Source organism: Castor canadensis, chromosome 2 (assembly GCF_047511655.1).
Source record: "Castor canadensis chromosome 2, mCasCan1.hap1v2, whole genome shotgun sequence".
Classification (NCBI taxonomy): Eukaryota; Metazoa; Chordata; class Mammalia; order Rodentia; family Castoridae; genus Castor; species Castor canadensis.
Genome location: NC_133387.1, coordinates 58,570,767 through 58,593,129, shown reverse-complemented (window position 1 = coordinate 58,593,129; position 22,363 = coordinate 58,570,767). Strand labels below are relative to the sequence as shown.

The window sequence follows — 22,363 nt, the reverse complement described above, 5'->3', positions numbered from 1 at the left end:
AGCTATAATATATAGCATCAGCCACCATGTCCTCATGTATGCAATATTGTAATTATAACAACTCTCCAATGGAACAGAAATACATAAAATCTGTTGGCTTGTGTTATGATGTGAATGGTGCTTAAGTACTGGCAAAATTTGTCTCTGTGATTTTTTTCTCTATTCTTTGGTGGATGAGTAACATTTTTTTCAATAAAAATTATAAATATTAACATGAAAAATAGAGACTAGGTATTAAAGAGGAAATAAATATGATTCATATGCTGCTACTCAGAGACAAAAAATGAAATGTAAAAAATTTTGAAATTGTTCTTCACACATGCATATATATTTTTAAAACCATGAGATTGTTAAATATAATATTTTGTCAAATGTTTTATTTTTTTGCTATAAATGATACTGTAGATAAACACATAAAATCTAGATAGATACACAGACAGATAAATATATAAACACATACAGAAATGTATATACATACATACATTCTTATCCAAAGGTTTATGGGTAGTTCAAATTGTTATGTTCTTTCAGTTATCAGAAAATTGTTTTTTAGAAATTCATGACTTTTTCTGATAGGATCATTTATTTATTTATTTATTTTTCTTTTATTATTCATATGTGCATACAAGGCTTGGGTCATTTCTCCCCCCTGCCCCCACCCCCTCCCTTACCACCCACTCTGCCCCCTCCCTCTCCCCCCCACCCCCTCAATACCCAGCAGAAACTATTTTGCCCTTATCTCTAATTTTGTTGTAGAGAGAGTATAAGCCATAATAGGAAGGAACAAGGGTTTTTTGCTAGTTGAGATAAGGATAGCTATACAGGGAGTTGACTCACATTAATTTCCTGTGCATGTGTGTTACCTTCTAGGTTAATTCTTTTTGATCTAACCTTTTCTCTAGTTCCTGGTCCCCTTTTCCTATTGGACTCAGTTGCTTTTAAGGTATCTGCTTTAGTTTCTCTACATTAATGGCACAAATGCTAGCTAATTTTTTAGGTGTCTTACCTATCCTCACCCCTCCCTTGTGTGCTCTTGCTTTTATCATGTGCTCAAAGTAGTATCATTTATATATATAATATATATGTTATATATATACACAGTAATGCTTAAAGATTAATATTTAATCTCTTGAATAATTTTAGTTATTTTAGTTCTGATCCATTTTGTGTTAAATTCATAGCGTAACTCTCTAGGCAATTTAATTCATATTCTTACAACCATTTTCCTAAAATATAGGCAAAGCATATGTAGATTTGCCAAATAGTCAAAAATTACAATTAAAAACTTCAGAAAACTGCCAAGAATTTTAGTATAAGTATGTCCCCTTGTACTATTTGGGACATTCTTATAACTAAAAAATTTTTTGGTTAACTGAATATTGTACACTTTATCAGTAACCATAGATTTGAACTTTGAGTTAACTATTATCAACTCATTTCTGTCATTTCAAATAGTCCAACTCACGTATCTGGTTTTATTAGAAGATGAGAAATAAAGACAATATTGGTAGTATCCACTGAAGCATTGTACTGAGAAGAATTCTGAGTCCATGCCTCGTTGCAGAAAGAAATCCATAATAACATTTAATAATGACTGTGATGAATACACTAAGGAGTATTCACACTTGCCTTGGATTTGTCACATCTTCGTTTTTACACCTTCCTTCCTTCATTGAACATTATTTTGAAAGGAGAGATAAAGCAAACATGTAAAATAGAAAAAAAGAGACATATTACTAACTGTGGATAATATAATTATTTATCAGTAGATTGATGATAGACAGATAAGGCGGAAAATGCTCATCATTTTATCCAAATTCCTGGAAATAGCATCCTGGCATTCAGTAGGTATACAACAAAATTATAATTAAGAGGGCATGTGGGAAATAGTTAAATGAATTATCTATGCTTCATTTAATAAATTCTGAAAAAGAAAGAGAAGGTTTTCATCTGACCAACACAGCTCAGAATGGACAGAATGAAGTAATAAAGAAGGGGGATTTGTTCTATATTATACAAGATTTTGGTCAGACTGGAAACAATGCAAATGATGGATGCAAAACAATATGTTGAGAGAAAATTTTGTTCATTGACTTTGTTGTGTTTATGAATTATGTTTACTAACAGACAAATCAGAACTGACATACAGCAAAGGGTACAATGTGAGTAAATCTTGGTTAAAGAAAGTAATCATATTGGGCTAGACAGTGGCTCAAGTGGTAGAGCACCTGCCTAGCAAGCCTAAGATTCTGAGTTCAAAATTCAATACCACCAAAAAAGAAGAAAAGGAGGAGAAAGTAGGTATATTGGGCCAAGGATGGTTGTGTGGCCTGTAATACCAGCCAGAGACAAGAGGATCATGGGTTTCAGGCCAGTCTGGGCAAAAAGTAAAAAAAAAAAAGTTACTGTTACTCTATCTCAAAGAACAATCCAGGTGTGGTTACAACCTATAATCCTAGCTACTTGGGAGGCATATGTAGGAGGATCTCAGTCCAAGGCCAGCCCAAGTATAAAGGTCTTGGGACCCTATCTGGAAAAAAAATAACTACAGCAAAAACGACTGGAGGTGTGCCTTAAGTAGCAGAATCCTTATCTAACAAGTGTGAGGCCCTGAGCCCAAATGCCTGTACCACTAAAAAGAAAAAAATAATGCCCTAATGTCAAGGTGATGCTTGGATGAAAATATGGTAAAATAATATTACCATAAATTTATACTAGGAGATGGCCAAAATACCTTCTAACCTACCACCTAATTCTGTGTTTGCAGTTGGTAACTAGAGATAAACAGAACGAACAGACAAGTGCTTAAAGGTATGTGTGTATTAATGCTATACTAATCAAAATAATTGATACATCAATAAGAAAATAGAAATAGAAATTATTTAAATGGGCTGCAGTAATAAAACTAGATTCAAACAAAGGAATACTGTGGGAAAAATTCATGAAGATAAAACATGTGTCTAATCCTCACCATGGACAGAAATTCCTGGTGTAGACAAAAGTAGGGTGCCAACACATGCATTATATGAACACGTTTTTATAAAAACAGTACCTGTGTTAGAATACATTGCTACATCTCTGGAATGCTGTTAGTAAACCAGAATACAGAAACTTTTAGTGGTATGCATAAGTATGCCTTGTGATTTTAGATACATTTTTACTTTCTCCAAATTTAAATTTTCTTTTATTTCACTACAATAAAACAAAAACATTTCCACTTTATAAATCTCTACTTGGAAAAATGTTGCTACTTCACATCTAATTAGAATTTAGGTTTAGAAACTATGCTGTTAGTATGTTTATCCACAATAAAATTGTTCTTTATCTGGGGAAATTAGTTAATTTTAAAAGAATTATTTTATTTCTTGAGGACGAATGAACTTTGACAGTCTCTATAATAATGTGGAGGAAAATGTTTTTTATTTCATTTCTTCATGTTGATAAGATTGTTACATTAAGTAGAATAGACAGAAAATTTGGCCCAGTCTCTTTAATCAATGCATATGATTTAGAGGCAAAATATTATAATAAAATATGACTTAAAGCATGAAAAGACAATTTACTGATAATAACTGCAAAAACACTCCAAAGATACCTTACAAACTAAATTTCATTTTATTCAGCAGTGAGTCTGTCATGCACTATCTTCTGATATCATACAAGCATCCCTGTTGATCACAGTGTAGAATTTTGAAACATTGTCAATTAACTGAAGCTAAAAGAAATGCAGCAGGTATATTGTAATGATGGCATTTTGCTATTGAGTATTTCTTCCTTTATATTTAAAATTCCAACAAAGACATAAAGCAGCTTATAAAACTGTAATGCAGTACAGGAAAAGAGCATTTGGTGAAACAATTCCTATAACAAACTCAGAATAGAGATGACAAAGAAGTCCAGCTAAAACACAGGCATTTTTTTTTAATTCAGAGGAAATGATAAATATTGTTGCATAAAAATCTTCTGGAGAATTGTTTTCTACAGTTTCTTATCTAACTTAAGAAGAGTTAATGAAAAAAGTTACTTTGAAGAATCATATATGCCTCTTTTTTTAAAACATAGGACTTGCTACAAATACCCAGAGACTGGCAAATTACAAAATAACAGCAAATTAAAGTTTTGAAATTAAGCAATCACAGCAATGATGGTATTTTAATTCTGCCCTTCTGTTGAGGTGACTATTCCAGATTCTTTTTACTTAAAAAGTTGTTCAGACATTTAAAAAGGTCTCCTCTTTAACTATGGAGAAAGATTCTGTTTTTCCTTTCTTATTAAGAAACTATAATCTTTCACTAACTTAATTATATCAATAATTTCACAATATTCATAAAGTCAAAGTCATATATTTTATATATTCTAATAAAATTGTCTTAAATTTTTTCTAAACACTGACATTTTAGAGAAAGCCTATAATATGTATGTTTTTATATTTAAAAAGTAACCTTAAAAGCATTTCTACAACTATAGCAAGTTTTATCTTTCCAAAGAGGTTTTGCAAAGATAAAAATGTGAAAACTGATTTAATCAAATTTAGCAAGGACACAATAGCAGAACTAGTGTTTGAATCCAGGAATGTCTCGCTCCTAAGCCCATGTCCTTTCTAGGGCACTAAATGCTGTTACTATGCTTTGAGCAAGCAGAAAAGGGATTTCTTAACTTCAACAAATGAAGCACACACATGAAATAAAGGAAAAAGCTAACTTAAGTGAGTCTATGTGAAAACTCTTAGAAGGACTGACAGCAACTTCAATATAAGTGAATAGAGTGGCATATTTGCCAAATAAGCTACTGTCAACTCAGGTGGCTTTAATAAATAAAAGTCGCCAGTTAACACCACTGTTCTATGAACCAGGTGGCCCTTCCTGGGGTATGAACTATGGCACTCCACTTTAGAAGAGACACTATTGTATAGGAACATGATCAGAGCAGGGGCAACACAGTCTTAGCCATCCAACGTATGCGGAACATTCACCTACAACAAAAGGACATGATAACGTCTTTAAACGTCTGGAAATCTGTCATGAATTGTGTCCTGGTGGCATTAAAGGAAAGAATTAACACAAAATGTTGGAAGATTAATCTGACTTTGGGATTACATAGGCAAATACTTTCTCTTCACTGCAATATTAAACAATTGAATGAACTTTTCTGTCAGGGGATGATTTCCCCTTCCATAAACATGCACGAATTAGAAATGATATAAACCTGTTTGACCACCTTAAGGATGCCATGGACATGACTGCTCCACAGAGTGGGCTGTAGTTGATAAAAGTCCCATGTTCAAAATATTCTTTGATTTTAAAAAATTACACCAGTTTTTCTAAACTAGGATCTTTTCTAATTAGAGATTTTATTTTTTGTTTAGAGCAGATGCATAAAATGCTAAATACCTAAGTACAATTAGTTTTCCGTTTCACAATTCCTCTCTCCTTACTTCCTTTTCTCCTTCTTGTCTTCTCTCTCTCTCTCTCTCTCTCTCTCTCTCTCTCTCTCTCTCTCTCCTTCTCTCTGTCATTTTCTGTGTTTCTCTTTCTCTTTGGCTTTCTTCTTATCAAACATCTATTTACCAATTACTATGTGTCAGGCCCTATTCTAAATATATGAAAAATTCTTTCATTTAATCTGTATCACAAGCAATAAGAAAGATGTTATTTATTTTGTCTAAAGTCACACTACTAAATATGTTTCTATCACATTTCTTTTCTAAAAAAAATAAAAAGGCTCAAAATTTGGAGGAAAACTAACAATGAAAATGAATCAATTTTCCTCTCTTGAGCAAGCAAGTACAAGCGAGTCATAGATGAGGAAAACATTTTTAAAAAACATCATTTATCTGTTTTATAAAGTTCAGCAGAAGAAAAGACTATAAAATTAAATGAAATAATAAAGTTAGCAATGGACCCACCCAAAATTATTTAGATGCCAAAATAAGCCAATCCCAGCTGTTATTCCTTACTCTGGCTGCCGTCCTCAGCAAGAGCAGTTTGGGGGAGTGTGGGCAACCGGCTGCAGTAGCAGCTGGTCCTATTTGTTAAAAGGAAGAAAATAGTGAAGACAAAGGGAAATTTCAGTGGCTAGCAGTATGAATGGGAAGTTGGAGCCTGCCAGGGAGAGCCTCAGAAATGAAGATGGAGGTTCAATTAGCAACAAATTGTGGTATTACCCAAGCCATTCACAGGGCTGCTCCCTCAGCACTGCCTTTTTCGCCACAGTTTTCCCACCAGTAGCAAATCTGAGCCAATAGCAATTGTGTATTTGCTTTCACACATTAACATTATTCTGCACATTCAAAAATGAAGCAATTCCAAGGTCTATCTAACTACTCAGTGGATATAAATTAATAGTGAGAGGACAATGGTAAATTTATCCTAGAACAATATGTTGTGGTTACTATATGTTGACTAAGATAGAAATGTAGATGTCTAATAAGCATAATTTCATATTCTAAAATAAAACTGCATATAATAAAGTTCTAGCTTTGTATTTATTTACATCCCCAGAGGCCAATACTATAAAAGGCATCCAAAGTGTTTCTGAGTGATTACTGACCCATTAGCATGAAGACCTTATTGTTACTTTTGTTTTTATTCTTGTTCAAGTTATTGATTTTTTAGACTTAGAGAATGCTCTTTTTTCTTCCCATATGAAAAATTCTTCTACAATCCTAAAATATATCAGACTTCAATTTGGGCATACATATTTTGGAGCAAGTAAAAAACATTTGGCAAAAAAATCTGTCAAAAGCAGTGCCCAGTGCATAACTTTTGTCTTACTTCTGAGAACTATAATGATGAAGATGAATTTCAGTTTTTTAATTGGAAGCATAATTGACTTAACTAAAATGTTTTTCTTTTTCCTATGGTTACTTAAATATTACTACAAGGGAATTTTGCTTTAGGGAATAACAAGGAAACCAAGTTTGAACATTGATTCTCATGACTAACAATTTAGTGTCAAAACTGATATTTTCAGGAGCTTATGAAATTCACTCCACATTTTATATACTTTCTTCATCTTCCTTTTTTCTTTCTGGAAGAAATATAAAGGACGTATTTTTCTTTCTCAAATTAGTGAACATGTACAGTGATATCTATAACTGAGTATTCACACTAGTAAAATTATGCTATAATTATAACATTTACCTTTGGAAAATTTTCCTTTTCTCCGTTACTTATATTTTAAATATGAGTGGTATATCTATTCAAAAAATATATCATATGATTAACTCAAGCCAGTACAGCTTCTAAACTGACAGTAAGCATACTATTCTAGTATTCATTCTTAGCAAGTATGAAATACCTGCCAGATAGCATTCATCCAGCTAGAAATACATAAGCACACATACTGTTATAATGCTACATTAGAAATTTTTCTTTGTTTTTTTGTGTATTGTTACTTACTTGTTCTTGTTATTTTTCTTGAGATACAGAGACATTAGTTACATTACTTTCATAAAAAAGTTGTTCTCAAAAGGAATATTTTTATTTTTCCAATTTTTTGAAAAAAAATAATATTTTTGCCTTGTTGAAAATGATAGAAATGATGCTGCTTTCTATTTATTTATTTATTTAGGTGGTCATGGGGCTTAAACTCTGGGCCCTGAACTTGCTAGAAGCACTGCATCACTTGAGCCATACTCCCAGCCCTTTTGCTTTTTTATTTTTCAGATATGGTCATGTGCTTTTGCCCAGAACTGGCCTCAGACCGAGATCCTCCCTTTTAGCTGGGATTACAGTAGTATACCACCATGTCTGACTTGTCCTTTGACACAGCCTCTCTAACATTTTCCCACACTGGACCTGAACCTCAGTCCTCCCACCGCTCCTCCCAAACAGCTGGGATTATAAGCACGAGCCACCAGGCCTCACCTTGCATTTTTATTTTGCTAGCCTGATTCTAAGTTCTAAACATAATATTTCCTTCCTGTTTATATTTTTATTTGATCCTCATAGTAGTAAAAGACAGTGAAAAATCTGTGCTTTCTTCTGATCTGGCATTTATGCTAATGTCTATTAGTTTGTAGTTTTGCACAAGTTTATTGTATTTAATCAGTTTAGTGCCAAAAAGAAAAAAAGCATAAGTATATCAAAACATATTATCAATTGGTTTTCATAAACTAAACTCACACATGAAAAAATATTTTGTAGGCTTATTGATATAATAAATCTTAATAAGATGAAATTTATATAAATTATCTCTCAACTGAAGTTAAAATAAGTTAAAATGCCTAGCATAAACTAAGAATACTATAAAACTTATAACCACTGCTTTTTCTTCTCACTGTATTATTGCCAATAGCTACATGTTTAAAATGATAAATCAAAGGCCACATGGTCAAATCATCCATAACAACACCATTGCACAGATACAAATTGATAAAATAAAAACAAAAATCTCTTGGTTTTGGCTATTCAGGACATAGTTCAAAAAAAAAGTTAAGTAAGTTATTACTCCTTCAGAAGTCTTTCTCTGATTTCTGCTGTCACAATTTTTATGTATTAGTTCTTTGTCTCTTTCTTCAGAATTTACCAGGGTTGAGAACAATGAGATGCCATGCTGGAATTGGGAGATCCTGACTGGAGCAAATGAGAAGAAAGAATAAATAACATAACAAAATCATGTGAGTGACCCATATAAATTCAAACAACTGTCTGTAGAAAACTGCATCATACAATAACACCCAGAATCAATTTAAAGCTTTTCTGGATTCCTCTATAGAATTTTTGCAATGGAAGACAGAAGAGCATCTGGGACCTCATGTTTTAAAGAGGAGAAAGAAGGTAAATATTCTCATTATTCCTGCCTTCTCACTGCTTCCTTTTCCCATCATTCAATCTTTTTATCTCTGTCAGGAACACATTTTTATGTGGCATCTAACCAAAAACAAATGCTGATGTTGATGTTACTAAATATAGCAATTAAGTTCTATATATTGAATGCAACAGATAAAATATACTTATTTTAAGATTCATTATATTCTAAGAATTCAATCAAATAAAATACAATATAACTGACCTCAAATTTTTCAAAATCTACTTGTAAATTTTCAGTAATCATGTATGACTGATATAAAGAAAAGGGGAATTCCTCAAATCCATATGAAAATAGGAGAAATTTAATTCAGCATGTTCAAAGAGCATATGTGATGCTATTATGTGTAGTAAAGTCAAATTAAGCCAATTTGTATCTACAAGGGATGTGTTTTAGGTAGGATACACAGCATTACATGTAATGGGATGACTGCAGGAGAAGGGCAGTGATGGTACAATATAAAGTAAAAAAAAAGTGATAATTTCCTCATAGCTTCTTGTCCAGCCTCCTATATACTATTCATCAGGATTGACTCTTGCTTTCTTGTTTTCCTTTCATTTACAACTCCATTTTATTCTTAAAATTCTAGCCAGCTGCTCAGTATCTGACGCATTGATGAGGCTCATTCTGTGTTATTCATGGATAAGGAAATCATTGAATGAACATGTCTTTCCTGAAAAGACACGCAAGCTCCTAAATCCCTCAGGGGAGACTATAACGTGTAGCAAAGAAATGAAGTATTGAGTGATATCCTGATGTCATCAGTCCAGGAAAACTTCCCATTGAGAGATGAAGGAGTTCTGAAATATCACAAAAGGCTTTTCTACAATTGAGCAAGATTAGAAGTTTTCTCACATGAACTCAATACATCAATATGTGCCACAATTTATACCATCAACCATTATTAAAAACATGCTAAACTAATATGCTAAGTTGTGATCAATAACGATATGTACATCATACATAATTAAAAATAGGTAGCAAATGGTAATATAGTTAGATATCTATGAAACTAAGTATATTTATCAAGACTTATGCTGTTGTTTGGACATTTCAATTTAGCAGTAGTTCCACCTCTTATAAAAATAAAGTTAGCCCATATAATTTTATTATTTTGACAATAATGTGGAAGCCAGTTTTTTAAATGTGTTTACAGTTCAATAGACAACAATCATCTATTCAGTAACTACACATTTTACAAATGACTTGAATAAATAATTTTATTCTATCCACTAGATCTTACAAACAACTCAAAATATATTTAAAGACAATAACATCAATTTAACAATGTTATAAAACTTCATTATATCATGTCTTACATCTGTATTCTGATACATTTAATTGTTTTTCTTCAACAATCATATGAGCTAAAAAGACACTATTCATTAGTTTCTTTACAATCATGAGGAAACTAATCTAGAAGTTCAATGATTTAGCAAGAATAACACCATATCAAATAAGGTGTACTGTGGATTCAAACCCAGGATTTTAAAATTATGAGTCCATATTCTTTCCACTACAACACAGTTTTCTAAAAAAATTATCCAAAGTATTTTGGAGAAATTAAATGCATGGGAGGTCTGTAAGAGAAAGAAAGGAATCTTAGTTACTAGAATTGGAAAAGACCTGAGATGATATCACATGGTCTATAATAAACTTTTTGACTCAGAAAAAGAGCAATAGAGAGCAGTAAATAACTCTATGCAATGCTGTGAGCACATTTTCTGTTTGGTTTTCAATTCACAGTATATCTTGATCTTCGAATGTAAAGCCCTCCTCAGTTCCCATGATTTCCTGAGAGGTGACTGGTCAGGAAGGAAAGAGTCAGTGTCCCCAGCTAGTCTCTATCTCCGACCTCTTTTATTCCCATTTTCTTTGCCTCTGTTCTTCTCTGATTCTACTTAAAATCAACACTGATACTTATCCTTAGAGATGTTGTTCTCCTGCTATATCCTGTAAATAAATCTCCCTTTATATCTTGCTTTTCCCGAGTTAAAGCTCAAAATGCAGAGCAATCAAACCTAAATAAGTTTAGGTACAGAGTACATGGACTGGCAGGTTAGGCTTTCTTGTGTCCAGTACACTCATCTCTCTCCTCTTCCATTGCCAAATCCCATGGTATCCCATGACACCTGTGGGCATCAGGCTAAGTAAAGAGGTCAAAATGTCTGGATGCCTATTAATCAAACTATTCATTTCATATCTCATTATTTCCTAAGTCACAAATTTTGGATATCTAATGAGTGTAAACTTTTTTTAAAATGTAAAGGTCATGTATTCTAGTCATCAAATTAGACAATAAAAATGAAAGATGTGCTGAAGATAAACTGAAAGAAAATATATTTTCTTTTCACTTCTGGCTTAGCAAGTAGGTAGGAAATATGAAGTGTCTACCTGGAAAAGACATAGAGAAGGAGAAAAAGAGAGGGGATGGGATTCCAACCACAAGCAGAGTAACCAAAGAATGAAGTGATAAGAGAAAGGGAGGAGATGTTCTGGTAATGACCCAAGAATGAGAAGTGTGTGGAAAAGTAGACTTATGTTGTATGAACTTTTGTAAATGCCACAATGTACCCCCACCCAGCACAACAATAAAGGAAAGAAGAAGGAGGACAAGGAGAAAGAAGGAGAAGGAGAAGAGGAAGAGGAGGAAAGGAAGGAGAGGAAGGAGAAGAAAGAGAAGACTGACTATAGATGAGAGAATATGGATGATGGCTCAGGAGGACTCTTGGAGGTACCTGCTGTGTCATTGACTGAAGTACATAGGGGAAAGAAGGTGAATAGTCAAAGAAAAGCCCATCCCTTCCCCTAATGCATGCTTTACTAAAGAAGCCATAAATACTTGCTCAGGATTCTTAGTTTCCTTAGACCCTTCTTGCTCCATCCCCTGCAGATTCCCCTTTGAAGAACATAGCCAACCCAATAGACATTAACCGAATTCCTACTAGGTGTCAGAAACTGGGCCGCCCTGCTCCCAGCTGCCTCACCTGTTTGTCCTGGACAAGGCAGAGCAGAAGGCTTTCTTTCACTTTCAAAGCAAACAATACATGCTGAGCTTATAGCTGCGTCTAGGACACTGTTTAGTTAACTTTGGTCTGTGTAGTCTGGCTTTTGGAATATTAGTTCCATTGTGCTTTACAATGCTGGTTCTACAATTACCTTTGTTGGTAATGTTTTTTTTTGTGGATTTGGTTTGTTGTCTCCAAGGTGCCAGCAGATAATGTTCCAACTTTCCTTAAATTATTGACAAAATAATTCTATAGTAACTTAGAAGTATGAGAGATTTCAATATTCCTATTCCTTCTAGTCATCTACTCCAGTGAGAGCTGGTTTTCATGAAAGAAAGTCTTTACTTTTAAGTAAAAATCTGTAATGATTAAGGATCTTCCCTCATTTTAATTAGAAGTTAATAACTGCCTCATGGTGCTTGTGTAATAAAAAAGAAAACCAGCATAGACTAATTGTGTCTGAATCTCCTCTGATTCATTGAGTAATTTATGAAAAGCTTCCTAAGGGTTAAGTATTCTGCTACATTAATTTACTTTATCTTTCATAATCCTTTCAAACTTTTGCCAATTATATATTTTACCATTTTAAAGATGAGGAAATTCATACTCAGAAAGCATAAGTAACTTGCTCATGCCATATAGCTCGAAACCAGATTGAAATTAGGTATGCTTCATCCAAAGTCTAGGGTTTTAGGCCATTAAAATAAGAATGTAAAAATATTTTGTAGTACCTAAGCTTAACCTACTTGCTACATTTACTGTTCCAAGGCTACAAGCTAGGTATCTAAGTAGACAGCCATGATGGCTGAGAAATTAGTCACCAGGGATAGAGTGGAAACACATTTCTAAGTGTCAAAAATGAGGTAAAACAATGGATTAGTCTTTTATTTCTCCATATCATTGGGAAGGTAAGATTACCAGGGCGGAAGGATCTGGTAATAGGTGGAGTTATCATGAACAAGCATTACAAGTCTAATGATTTCTTGAGTAGTTAATTGCTTCCGCCACCACAGGGCCATGTGAAAATAAGTTATCAATTCCATGGAGATGTTGGTTCTTGAAATTATCAATGTTTGACAGAAAATATTCTCTCAATAGCAGAGACTATAATATTTGGTTTAACTATGATATTGACATATTCTTTTATTTCCACACATAGAATGTCTGGTTTGTATAACACTCAATCTTGCCATTATCATCCTTATCATGAGGACAGAGAGTAATGCTTGCTTAATTCTAAGGAATAGCTAACAACACTGATGGTTCCTTTTTACGCTTCAAATGATATTTAAAACTACTGTAAAAAATATTATTTAAATAACCAACTATCATCTTTATATAATTTATAGAACATTCCAAAGTATCAGATGTGCTAAAAACTACTGGTAACATTGTTGCCCTGTCATTGATACTAAGAAAATAATTTAAATCTCCACTATGCACTCTTTAGAAAATATTATAGGTGGTATTATTTCAGTTTTGTTTTGTCTTAATTTTTTGATACTGAACTTATAAGTTCAGCATCTTAATTCTGTAGATGGTATGTGTGAAAGAGCATGCATATATGCAAAGTGTCATTTCTGGATTCCTGAAGACTAAATTCTTCCTAAACCACAAAAGACCTTAAGATGAAGGTGTAAATCTTTGCACACTCTCCTATCAAGAAATTCTAGAGAAGACTCCCATAGGTATCTTTGATTAAATAAAACTGACTCAAAAGATTGTAACAATTTCCCCAAAAAACAACCAATTTCATAGTTTGATGCTTTATTGTGTGGTTATAAAACTGAAGCTATGGAACTGAGAAGTGTTCTAATCCCACAAAGAAAAAGAAACGCTCTCTGTGAAATCTCAGGCTAAATGATGTATCTGACATGGACAGCAAAATAACCATATGGCAACATAAGTTTCTGAAAGAATATTTTGATATGACATCAAAATTCTTACCTGTATTTATTCATGAGCAACAGGTATTGACTATATTTTATGTATATAACACTGTCCTCACAAAATTTTTAGATGGTTGTGTATGCATAAATTATCCTCAAATCCAAAATTGGTCAAATTCATTTATAAACTCCATTTACTGCTTTGGCTAACCTTGACTTCCCCTCACCCTGTCACAGTACCAAAGGATAACTAGTTTCTCACCATGATATGCAATATCCAAATAAAAACTGAATAATTCATGGAATCATTTAGGTTATATATTCAGATGCACTGATGTAATGTATAGGCAATATTTATAGCAAAAATAAAAATACAAAGAACACCACTACCTAAAATTCTTACACAGACTTCCTCTACAGAAAGCATATTTTGTGTAAACCCAACTCAGTAAAGCACAGTGCAATTTTCTACATCTTATCCAATTTTTGTTAATATAAACTTTGTTAATGAACCAATCACTTAATTCTCTCTGACACTCCATGATGTAGTTCTGGGCATTTAGGTTAATGTCTGCTCCTGGATACTACTTAAATATTTTGTTTATGAGTCATGCCTATGACCATTTTTTATTTATTAACACCCAGGGATGTGTGACTAATATTACTATTGATAATACTTAGTTAATGGCTGAGGAAACAAAACTCTGAGCTGGGTCAGGAAAAACTGGCTCAGCATTTGCCTCAGTTTTTGTTTGCTCTGGGTAGAAAGTAAATAACAGTCTCTAGGGTGTTCATTGAAAACTTTAATTTAACATTTTGCTCTTCTAGAGTCCCATCAATTTGTCCTTGACTGGAAAGAATTCTAAAATGTGTGGTCTAGAACGGATATGTGTAAAAAATGTATAGATGTACACTTTTAGTGAAAGAAATATTGACCATGAATATTGAAAACTGTACAAATTATGGAGTGATTTTCTAACTTATTATAATTAGAGGCCAAAAAATGTGAAAGACAGGATTTAGAGGGAATGAATGCAATGTATCAGGAGAAACCATGCATTTTCGTGCCATGTAAGGCTGACTTCTGCTTTCTATGCCAGCATTATTGTAACACTTGTCCATATCTGTATTCATGCCATTCCTAGGGGCTGTTCTCCTCAGAATGTTTCCTTTCATCATTCTCAGTTTGCATTACTCTTCAGGAAATGCAAGTAAACAATTTTTAGATTACAAAGTACATTCATAAATGTTGTTCCACTTGATGTTCTCAAAAACCTAGTGAAATATAGAGAGAAAGCATGTTACTATTCCTCTTTTTCAAATTGAGGACGATGGGGCACAAACATGCGTCATTATTGAAAGTGGGTAAACTTTTGAAAGTCGTAGTCAGTATTGGAATAGAAATCTCTGATATCAAATCCATGAGCTCTTTGAACTATGACAAATATGTATTTAAATAGTTATAATAGTGACATTCTCTATAACATGTCTTATGTGTAAGAATATATCTTCAATGCTCAAATCTCCATTTATAATGTCCACATATTTTAGGAAGGATCTTCTTTCATATGCATGTCTTTATTTAATGGCCTTTTTAACCAAACATCCTGGGAGACCATTGTCTGCTGAAGTAACCACTGTCCTTAGCTTGTATGGTTGTCTTTCTCTACAGGGACATTGAACATTTACCCCATCTGCCAACTCCCTTGATTAAATTTCCTTGATTGAATTCTCCCTTGATTGGACTTTTCCATGTGCATTGGGATTTCTTCTTTGACTAGGCTTTTACTCACTTGCTTTTTTCTTCTTTGTACTCCATTATCAAGAAGGTTTTTAACCTTCCCTGTAGCCTCATTAATGTAGTATGGCAAAAGATAAGGAGAGGATAGATATCAACAAAGGGAAGTGGGTGAATTCACCAGGACTCTTCTTCCTTCATTCTTTTTCCTTGATCTATCATGAGGATCACAGCTATTTTTCAAGAAAACTCTTGAAGCAGAATATTAAAATTTTGTACTAATCATACCAATATGATCCTCTTTAACTGAGATAATATTAGCTATAATACATAACTATTTATGAACTTTAAAAAATGTGCCTAATATAGTCAATTTCAACTCAAATCTTAACTGAAAATTCTTTCAGAGCAGGGCAGCGCTTAGCCATCCTAACCTTTGTTATATTTTTATTCATTAACTCAATTTATTTTGTAATTCTAAAATACATTAGGCAGAACAATAGAAAATAAATTGGTTTTTAATCCACAAGGCTTGCCCTCAGTTGACATATTTCCTTAATATCAGGGTTAGGTGGGATATTCAGGAAGAAGAGGGAGGAATTTAATATCCCCTTGAAAAGGCGGAGGACTGTGGAAAACTGGAAAGCTAAAAGATGCTCTGTACCTCATACTGCCTTTTTACCTCATTTTTCTACTCTAATCTTAATGGTCTCCTTCTGGCAAGCATTATTTAAGGACACGTTGTTTCCAGAAGAAGAGAAAGGAGAAGAAAGGAAAAGGAGGAATTCTCTATTTTTCTGAGCATATTTTTATAAAAATTAACTCAAGCTTTGTGGATGACACCTAAACTTTTTCCTCTTCAGGAAGAGATATTTCTGTTCTCAAATGCCATTTTGAAAGTAGAGTATATAAGAAAAATGACTGCCTTTCTCCCATATGGCATAGATCACTGCTATGTAAAGAATTACTGGATTAATCCAGTAGTCTACCTCTAGAGAGTCTACTGGATTATGCTGCTGAGGGTCAGGCAACAGCACACAGGTGCTACATCACTTATACCTAGTACATCTTACCTTCAAAGACTGTATGCCTATTTGTAATATAAATTATGTAAACTCACTCACTACTGAAAATTAAACATTGTTGACACCATTCAAGATTTCAGATAATTAATACATTGCTCCTAGTTTTTGAATAGTTTACTCAGTTCAGAGTGTAGAAAGGGAAATAGGCTGTTCATGTTGTAGTGACTGGACCAAATTTCTTCCTCTGACACTGTGTGCTCTTTTCTTCTCTTTGAGGCACCTGTGGTACAAGAGGCATTTGCAGCTTCAGGCTGCATCTCTAGAGTGATCTCATAGCTGACTTTGCCAAATAAAATGCACAAATAACATTTTATTATCAGGTATCTCTACACTGTCTTTACACAAAACCCATAATATTGTATATGTTCATCTGGTTCTAGCAAAAAAATTAAGAAAAGCCAAAGGGAAATTTTGTAGGAGTTCACAGAGATATTAGCAGTTGTACCCCCGTGCCATGTGACACAACTCATAAAATCAATTCCAGTTATTTATTTGATTAAGAAAGACATCTCAAAGATAAGCTTGATAACAATGATATACATGGCATTCACTTGTATCAAAGAATTTTGACATATTCTGGCCAAATTATAAACTCTCCTATGAAATATCACAGCCTGGAAAATATACTGTGCTATCTAAAACCAAGTATCATTATAATGAGATACAAAGGTTGATAGTAGGCATAACAGTATTGTAGCTTGTCAAAACTGGCAATTACACATTGTCTACATAAAAAAAATCAACTTATAATATTTATTTCTGACATTCTTATTTGTTCATATTCCATCCCAGTAAATTATATATCCTGATATATTTGATTATAACTTCTTAGAAATAGAGATTTTGATATATATATCATAATCAAAAATCTTTCCAAATCAAAAGCCTTGTGCTAATGCTGGGCACTACATTTTAAATACTTCACAAATTTAGTGTCAATATGTTTCTAAATTTATGTTACTTACTGGATAGTGTTATAGGTAATTTATTTGAACCAAGAATAGCTTCAAATATTAAAAAATGAGATTTTTCTATCGTCACTATTACATTTACCATTGTCCACTAAAAAGACAAAAAGACCATTCATGCCATGTAAAATTGAGGCAGGCCTCCCTTTTTGTTCCACCTTCTGGTAAGCATTCTACCTATATTTAGAAAATACAAGGTTCTGTTTTTTCCATACTGGGAGTCAATTTAAAAGCTTACACAATCGAAAAATGGTTCTTATGCAATCCTCATTATTGCATTGGTTGTCTCCCTTAATTGTTGGTGATAAACACATGCTTACTTGCCAGATAATTTATACCAAATTTCTTTTAAGTCAGCAAAGTCACTTTCTCAGAGTACAGGTTTTGTTTGTTGTTTGTTGGGTTACAGACAGAATCATCAAACCTATTCCTGACTGGTTTTTATTGGTCCTGATGCAAAATCTATCTCTTGATCATTTATTTATGGACTTGATGTAGCTCTACAAGACATAATTGCAGAATTAAACTATAAAACACTCTGATAGCTCCTCAGTAAAAACAAAATGAATATACATTAAAAAGAGTAGATGCTAATGAATACTAATACTTTAATCAATAAAAGTCACTTTGCAACAATTGCCATTAAACTCCATATTTTGCTTTGCCACACATAAAAATGTTCCAATAATCAATTCAGTTACAAGGCTAATTTATATTACTTGTTAGTCATTTTAATTACATGGTGATGACTTTATTATCATGGGTAGGGCACTGGTTTTCTTCTCAAGAATGTTCTCTTCTCTCATACTCATTATGGAAAAAATCAACTCAAAACAAGCAAAAAATTCCCACAAGAAAAAACCAAATTGCACCTCTATTTCTAAAGCCTTTACCCAACAGCCCTGTTCCCATAATACGTACATTGGTATTTAAATACCCACTGCTAACTTGGTGGATTTCTCCTCTCAAGGTTTTTTGCAATCTGCTTCCTACCTTCTTCTGTTCTGTCCACTTCTCTGGAATAAAATCTAACGTTTACAAGGCAAAAATAACATCCCCAGGTTGGCATGTGATCTTGCACTGTTTTCAGATGAGATTAACTATATGACATACTCATGAGAGGTACTTAGAACCTTAGGTGAGTTTTGCAATAAAATATTTCAGGTGCACTTTAAGGGTCTTGGAAGCCCTTGAGCCTATGTTAAATGACTTTGTAGTTGTACATTTTTAAACAAAAGGATCCGAGAAGGTAACCTACCTTTATGTGACAGTCGTAACCTGGGGTAAGGGGTTTCGGCCGCGTGCCCTCTTGTCCAGAGCTCCAGCAGACGAGCGCACAGGAGCAAGGTGAGAGCGCGTCCAGCGGATGCCATGCTGTCCCTACTCCAGCACCTCACTAGGGCGGGTTTGAGTTTGACTTAGGACTTCCCTCCAGGGGCAGCGTGCAGGAGACAGGCTTTGTCAGGAATCGAGCGCGTTGTCATCAGACAGCACCACTGCAAAGTGCCATTTGCCAGGCAGTACTCGGCTAGGCGAAACCTTTCTCTCCTCGGGACAGTTGTGCGTCGCCGAGCGGGCAGCCTAGGACATCCCAGGCAGGGAGCCGAAGCGCGCGTCCCGCCGGGCGCTGTCTGCGGGACTCCGCGGCGGAGCGGGGAGGAGGCTGCGCTCTGCTCGGCTCCCGAGCGTTTCATTCAGAAAACAAGCGGAGCGCACGCGCCGCCTCCCCCAGCGCCGCTTCAGCCTCTGCGGAGTCAGCCTCGTGCAGCGACTTGCCGAACAGCCAGTGCCGATTCACCTTTCCCCTCGCTAATTAAAAACAAGAAGTGCCATTCCCTCCAGGAGTGGCAGGATCCGCCCAGCAGGGAGGGATGCTGCTGTCAGAGCGCAGTGTTTATAGCAGGAAAGTTCAGGCCGGGTTGAGCAGCACTCGCTGTTTCTAGGAAGTATTTCTGGTGCACGTGCCGCGCGCATCCCCACCCAGTCAGAACCGGTCGGGGATGGGGGAGAAACCCTAGATAACAGTGCGACTGTTTAAGTGTATGTAAGACAGGGATGTGGCGTGAAGAAGGGCATTTAAAAGCTCACTCACCAAGATTAATCCTTGAATAAATACAACTTCATTTTTTTTTAAATAATCTGTCACCATCCCTGTACGCAAATTAATTTTTCCAGTTACCATATTTTTTTCACAATGAAAGCTTTTTGTATTGCTTCCATCTTAAAAATGTTACTTTTTAACTCTTGTAAAGAAAGTGCTCTAAGAGCCTAAAAAAAAAAAGTCATGTGTGATTGTTTCATAGATGTACTAGAATGAAATTATTTGCCTAGGCACATCTTTCAAATTAGTTAAAAGCACATCCTGTTTCCTAGAGCAAGGCATAAATTTCACTTGAACTTCAATAAAAGTTAAATTTTGAAGTCATGGTCTAGATAAGGTGACTCACCATGATGAAGTTAGGAATGGGCCTTAAAGCAGGCATTAAAAGTCTCAGAACATGAAATACTTTGGGATTCAACCGCTCTGCACTTCGAGAGTTTATTTTCAAGACACTATGTTGTGTAAATAAGCGAACACAATAGATCAACTTTACAGTCTACTTCCAATCAATCTCAAGAACTAAACCAAACACTCTGGAGCTGTTGACATGGAAATGAATGGTATTATTTTAAGATACCAATAAACTGGAATAGATATTTGACCCAATAGTTGAGAGCTGAATGGTAAACAAACGGTATCAACTATGAAAACTTTTTCTCATTCTGTATTTTAAGTGTCAATGGCAAAAGACAGATTTAGAATTATGTTTAGAATTATGTGATTATAGCAAAAAGATAATTCAGGTCACCCCAGTACTTTGCATTATGTATAAGCAAAAAGTAAAGCCAGGCATTCTTCATCCATTTTTCTAAGTATGATACATTCTTATGCAAGCAGAATATATTTAGCAAAATGTAAATGTCACTGGATATTATAAATAATTAGATTTCCAGGGTCTACAAAAGATAACAAACCCTATACATTATTTAACACTAAAGCAACATGAAGTAGTTAAAGACTTTTAACCGGGGGTGGTCTCTGTGAGTGCTTGCATATTTTAAAAGCAGGCTGATGAGCTACAGACCTAATTGTGATATACTATACCTTCGAAAGCCTCTTCAATTTTCTTCCAGAATTGAAAAAAATCTAGAAAATAGGCAGCAACTTTCATATGCATTATCTAATGGCAGGATTCTGAGGAAAGTAAATGTGGTGCCTATAATTTTTATTATAAATAATACCCTGTATGACTGAAATTCCACTTAATAATGTACAGTGCCTGTCCTAAATGAATTGTGGAATTAAGGCAATATTCAACATTAAATGTTTAAGACACAAAGTCACACCATTAAAAGTCTGTGGGGGGAATGAATGCAATCAATGTCAAAACTTATCATCCAAATAAGAAAAGCCTTTATTATTCAGCACATACAAGTCAAGAAAAATCAGGACATCAAAGTCACACTATGTAGGAGAGAGTTCTATTTACCTTTGGAAAACATGGATGTGGAAGCTTTAAAAACTTACTTGCCATGGACAGTAGTGAGTGAAGTGTTTTAGTAGACTGAAGAATATTGGAATTAGCCATAATATCTGGAGATTCTGTATTTGATTTGTGAGGAGGCAAACTACCTATTGAAAACTACCAGACATCATAGAAAACCAGTGGAGAAGAGAGATGACAATAATGAAGTTGCTATTTGCCAGGTTGCGTCTCAATCCAAAACCTTCCATTGTTGCTAGTCTTCCACCAATGTAAGAAAAACAATTTCAATCTGGTAGTGAAAAAAAAAGGAAAGAGACCAGTACTAATCAGAAGTTCCAGGCTCCTCCACAGGGCGTTCTGTCCCTGGGTACCCAATTTTGACAGCAGAAGAAAACCAGCCTCTTGAACAATCTTTCCACTCATAGGTGTTGCTGGTCCTAGACTACCTGTTGCTGAATCGTGTGGGGGTACTTGTTCAAAGAACAGATTCCTATAACCCACCCCATGTTTTCTATTTGACTGAAGTTTTACATACTAAAATTTGAGTTTTTTGAGAGGACTAAAATTTAGTCCTGGACATCAAAGCATTAGATTTGCCACATTTACCATTTTTATTATAATAGCATAGTACAATTAAAATTCAACTTAAATTTATATAAAATAAGACCATTACCTCATAGGATTGATGTGTCACTAATATCTTTCAAATGCATACAAAACCAAACAAAAATTGTGAATGTTGATCTTTGTGTTACTTAAAATTATCATGTATACTTTGGAAGACAGTAGTCACCAACACCCTGAGGAATATCCCTTCTTTCTTTCCTTCCTGGGCACACAGAAGACATTTCTTTCCAGCCTCTGGCAGTATGTGAAACAATTTGACTAATTCTAGCTCAGAAGTGATATGTGTTATATCTGGACGAAAGCAGTGGAATAGATGCTCCTAAGAAATTTCTTCTTTCTTAAATCCTTTCTATAGCAAGGAAGGAAGGCTTAATAATGAAATGATTGAAGCATGTTGGATTACCTAATCACCACAGTGGAGATAGTTGTCCTGGAAAGTTAATCAGACACACAACAGGCTTTCTATGAGAAGCAACCAAATGTGTTATGTTAAGCTAGTTGGCTTATTTGTTGCCATGCCTTAACATCCTCCCCAGACTAAATGCACAGGCTTTACCTCCCAGGCTTTGAGACCCATACTCCAGGACAAGCATAGCATCAACAAATTGCTAATATTCCTTTCTGTCTATCACTGACTTACTTCAGCAGAAGTTACTGATATAACCAGGAAGAGACATGGGCTACATAAAAGGTTAAGTGATTTTCGTTGT

General features: G+C 34.4%; 1 protein-coding gene across 1 annotated transcript in view; it reads right to left on the bottom strand.

The window, feature by feature from the left end:
- The window catches only part of Sema3e (semaphorin 3E), a 275,022-nt gene extending 255,597 nt beyond the window's left edge, over positions 1 to 19,425 (bottom strand). The window contains exon 1 of the mRNA XM_020155039.2: positions 18,758 to 19,425. Coding sequence (XP_020010628.2) covers positions 18,758 to 18,872 — 115 coding nt within the window. The 5' untranslated portion in view covers positions 18,873 to 19,425. The remainder of the gene's footprint in view (positions 1 to 18,757) is intronic.
- Positions 19,426 to 22,363: the final 2,938 nt, after the last annotated feature.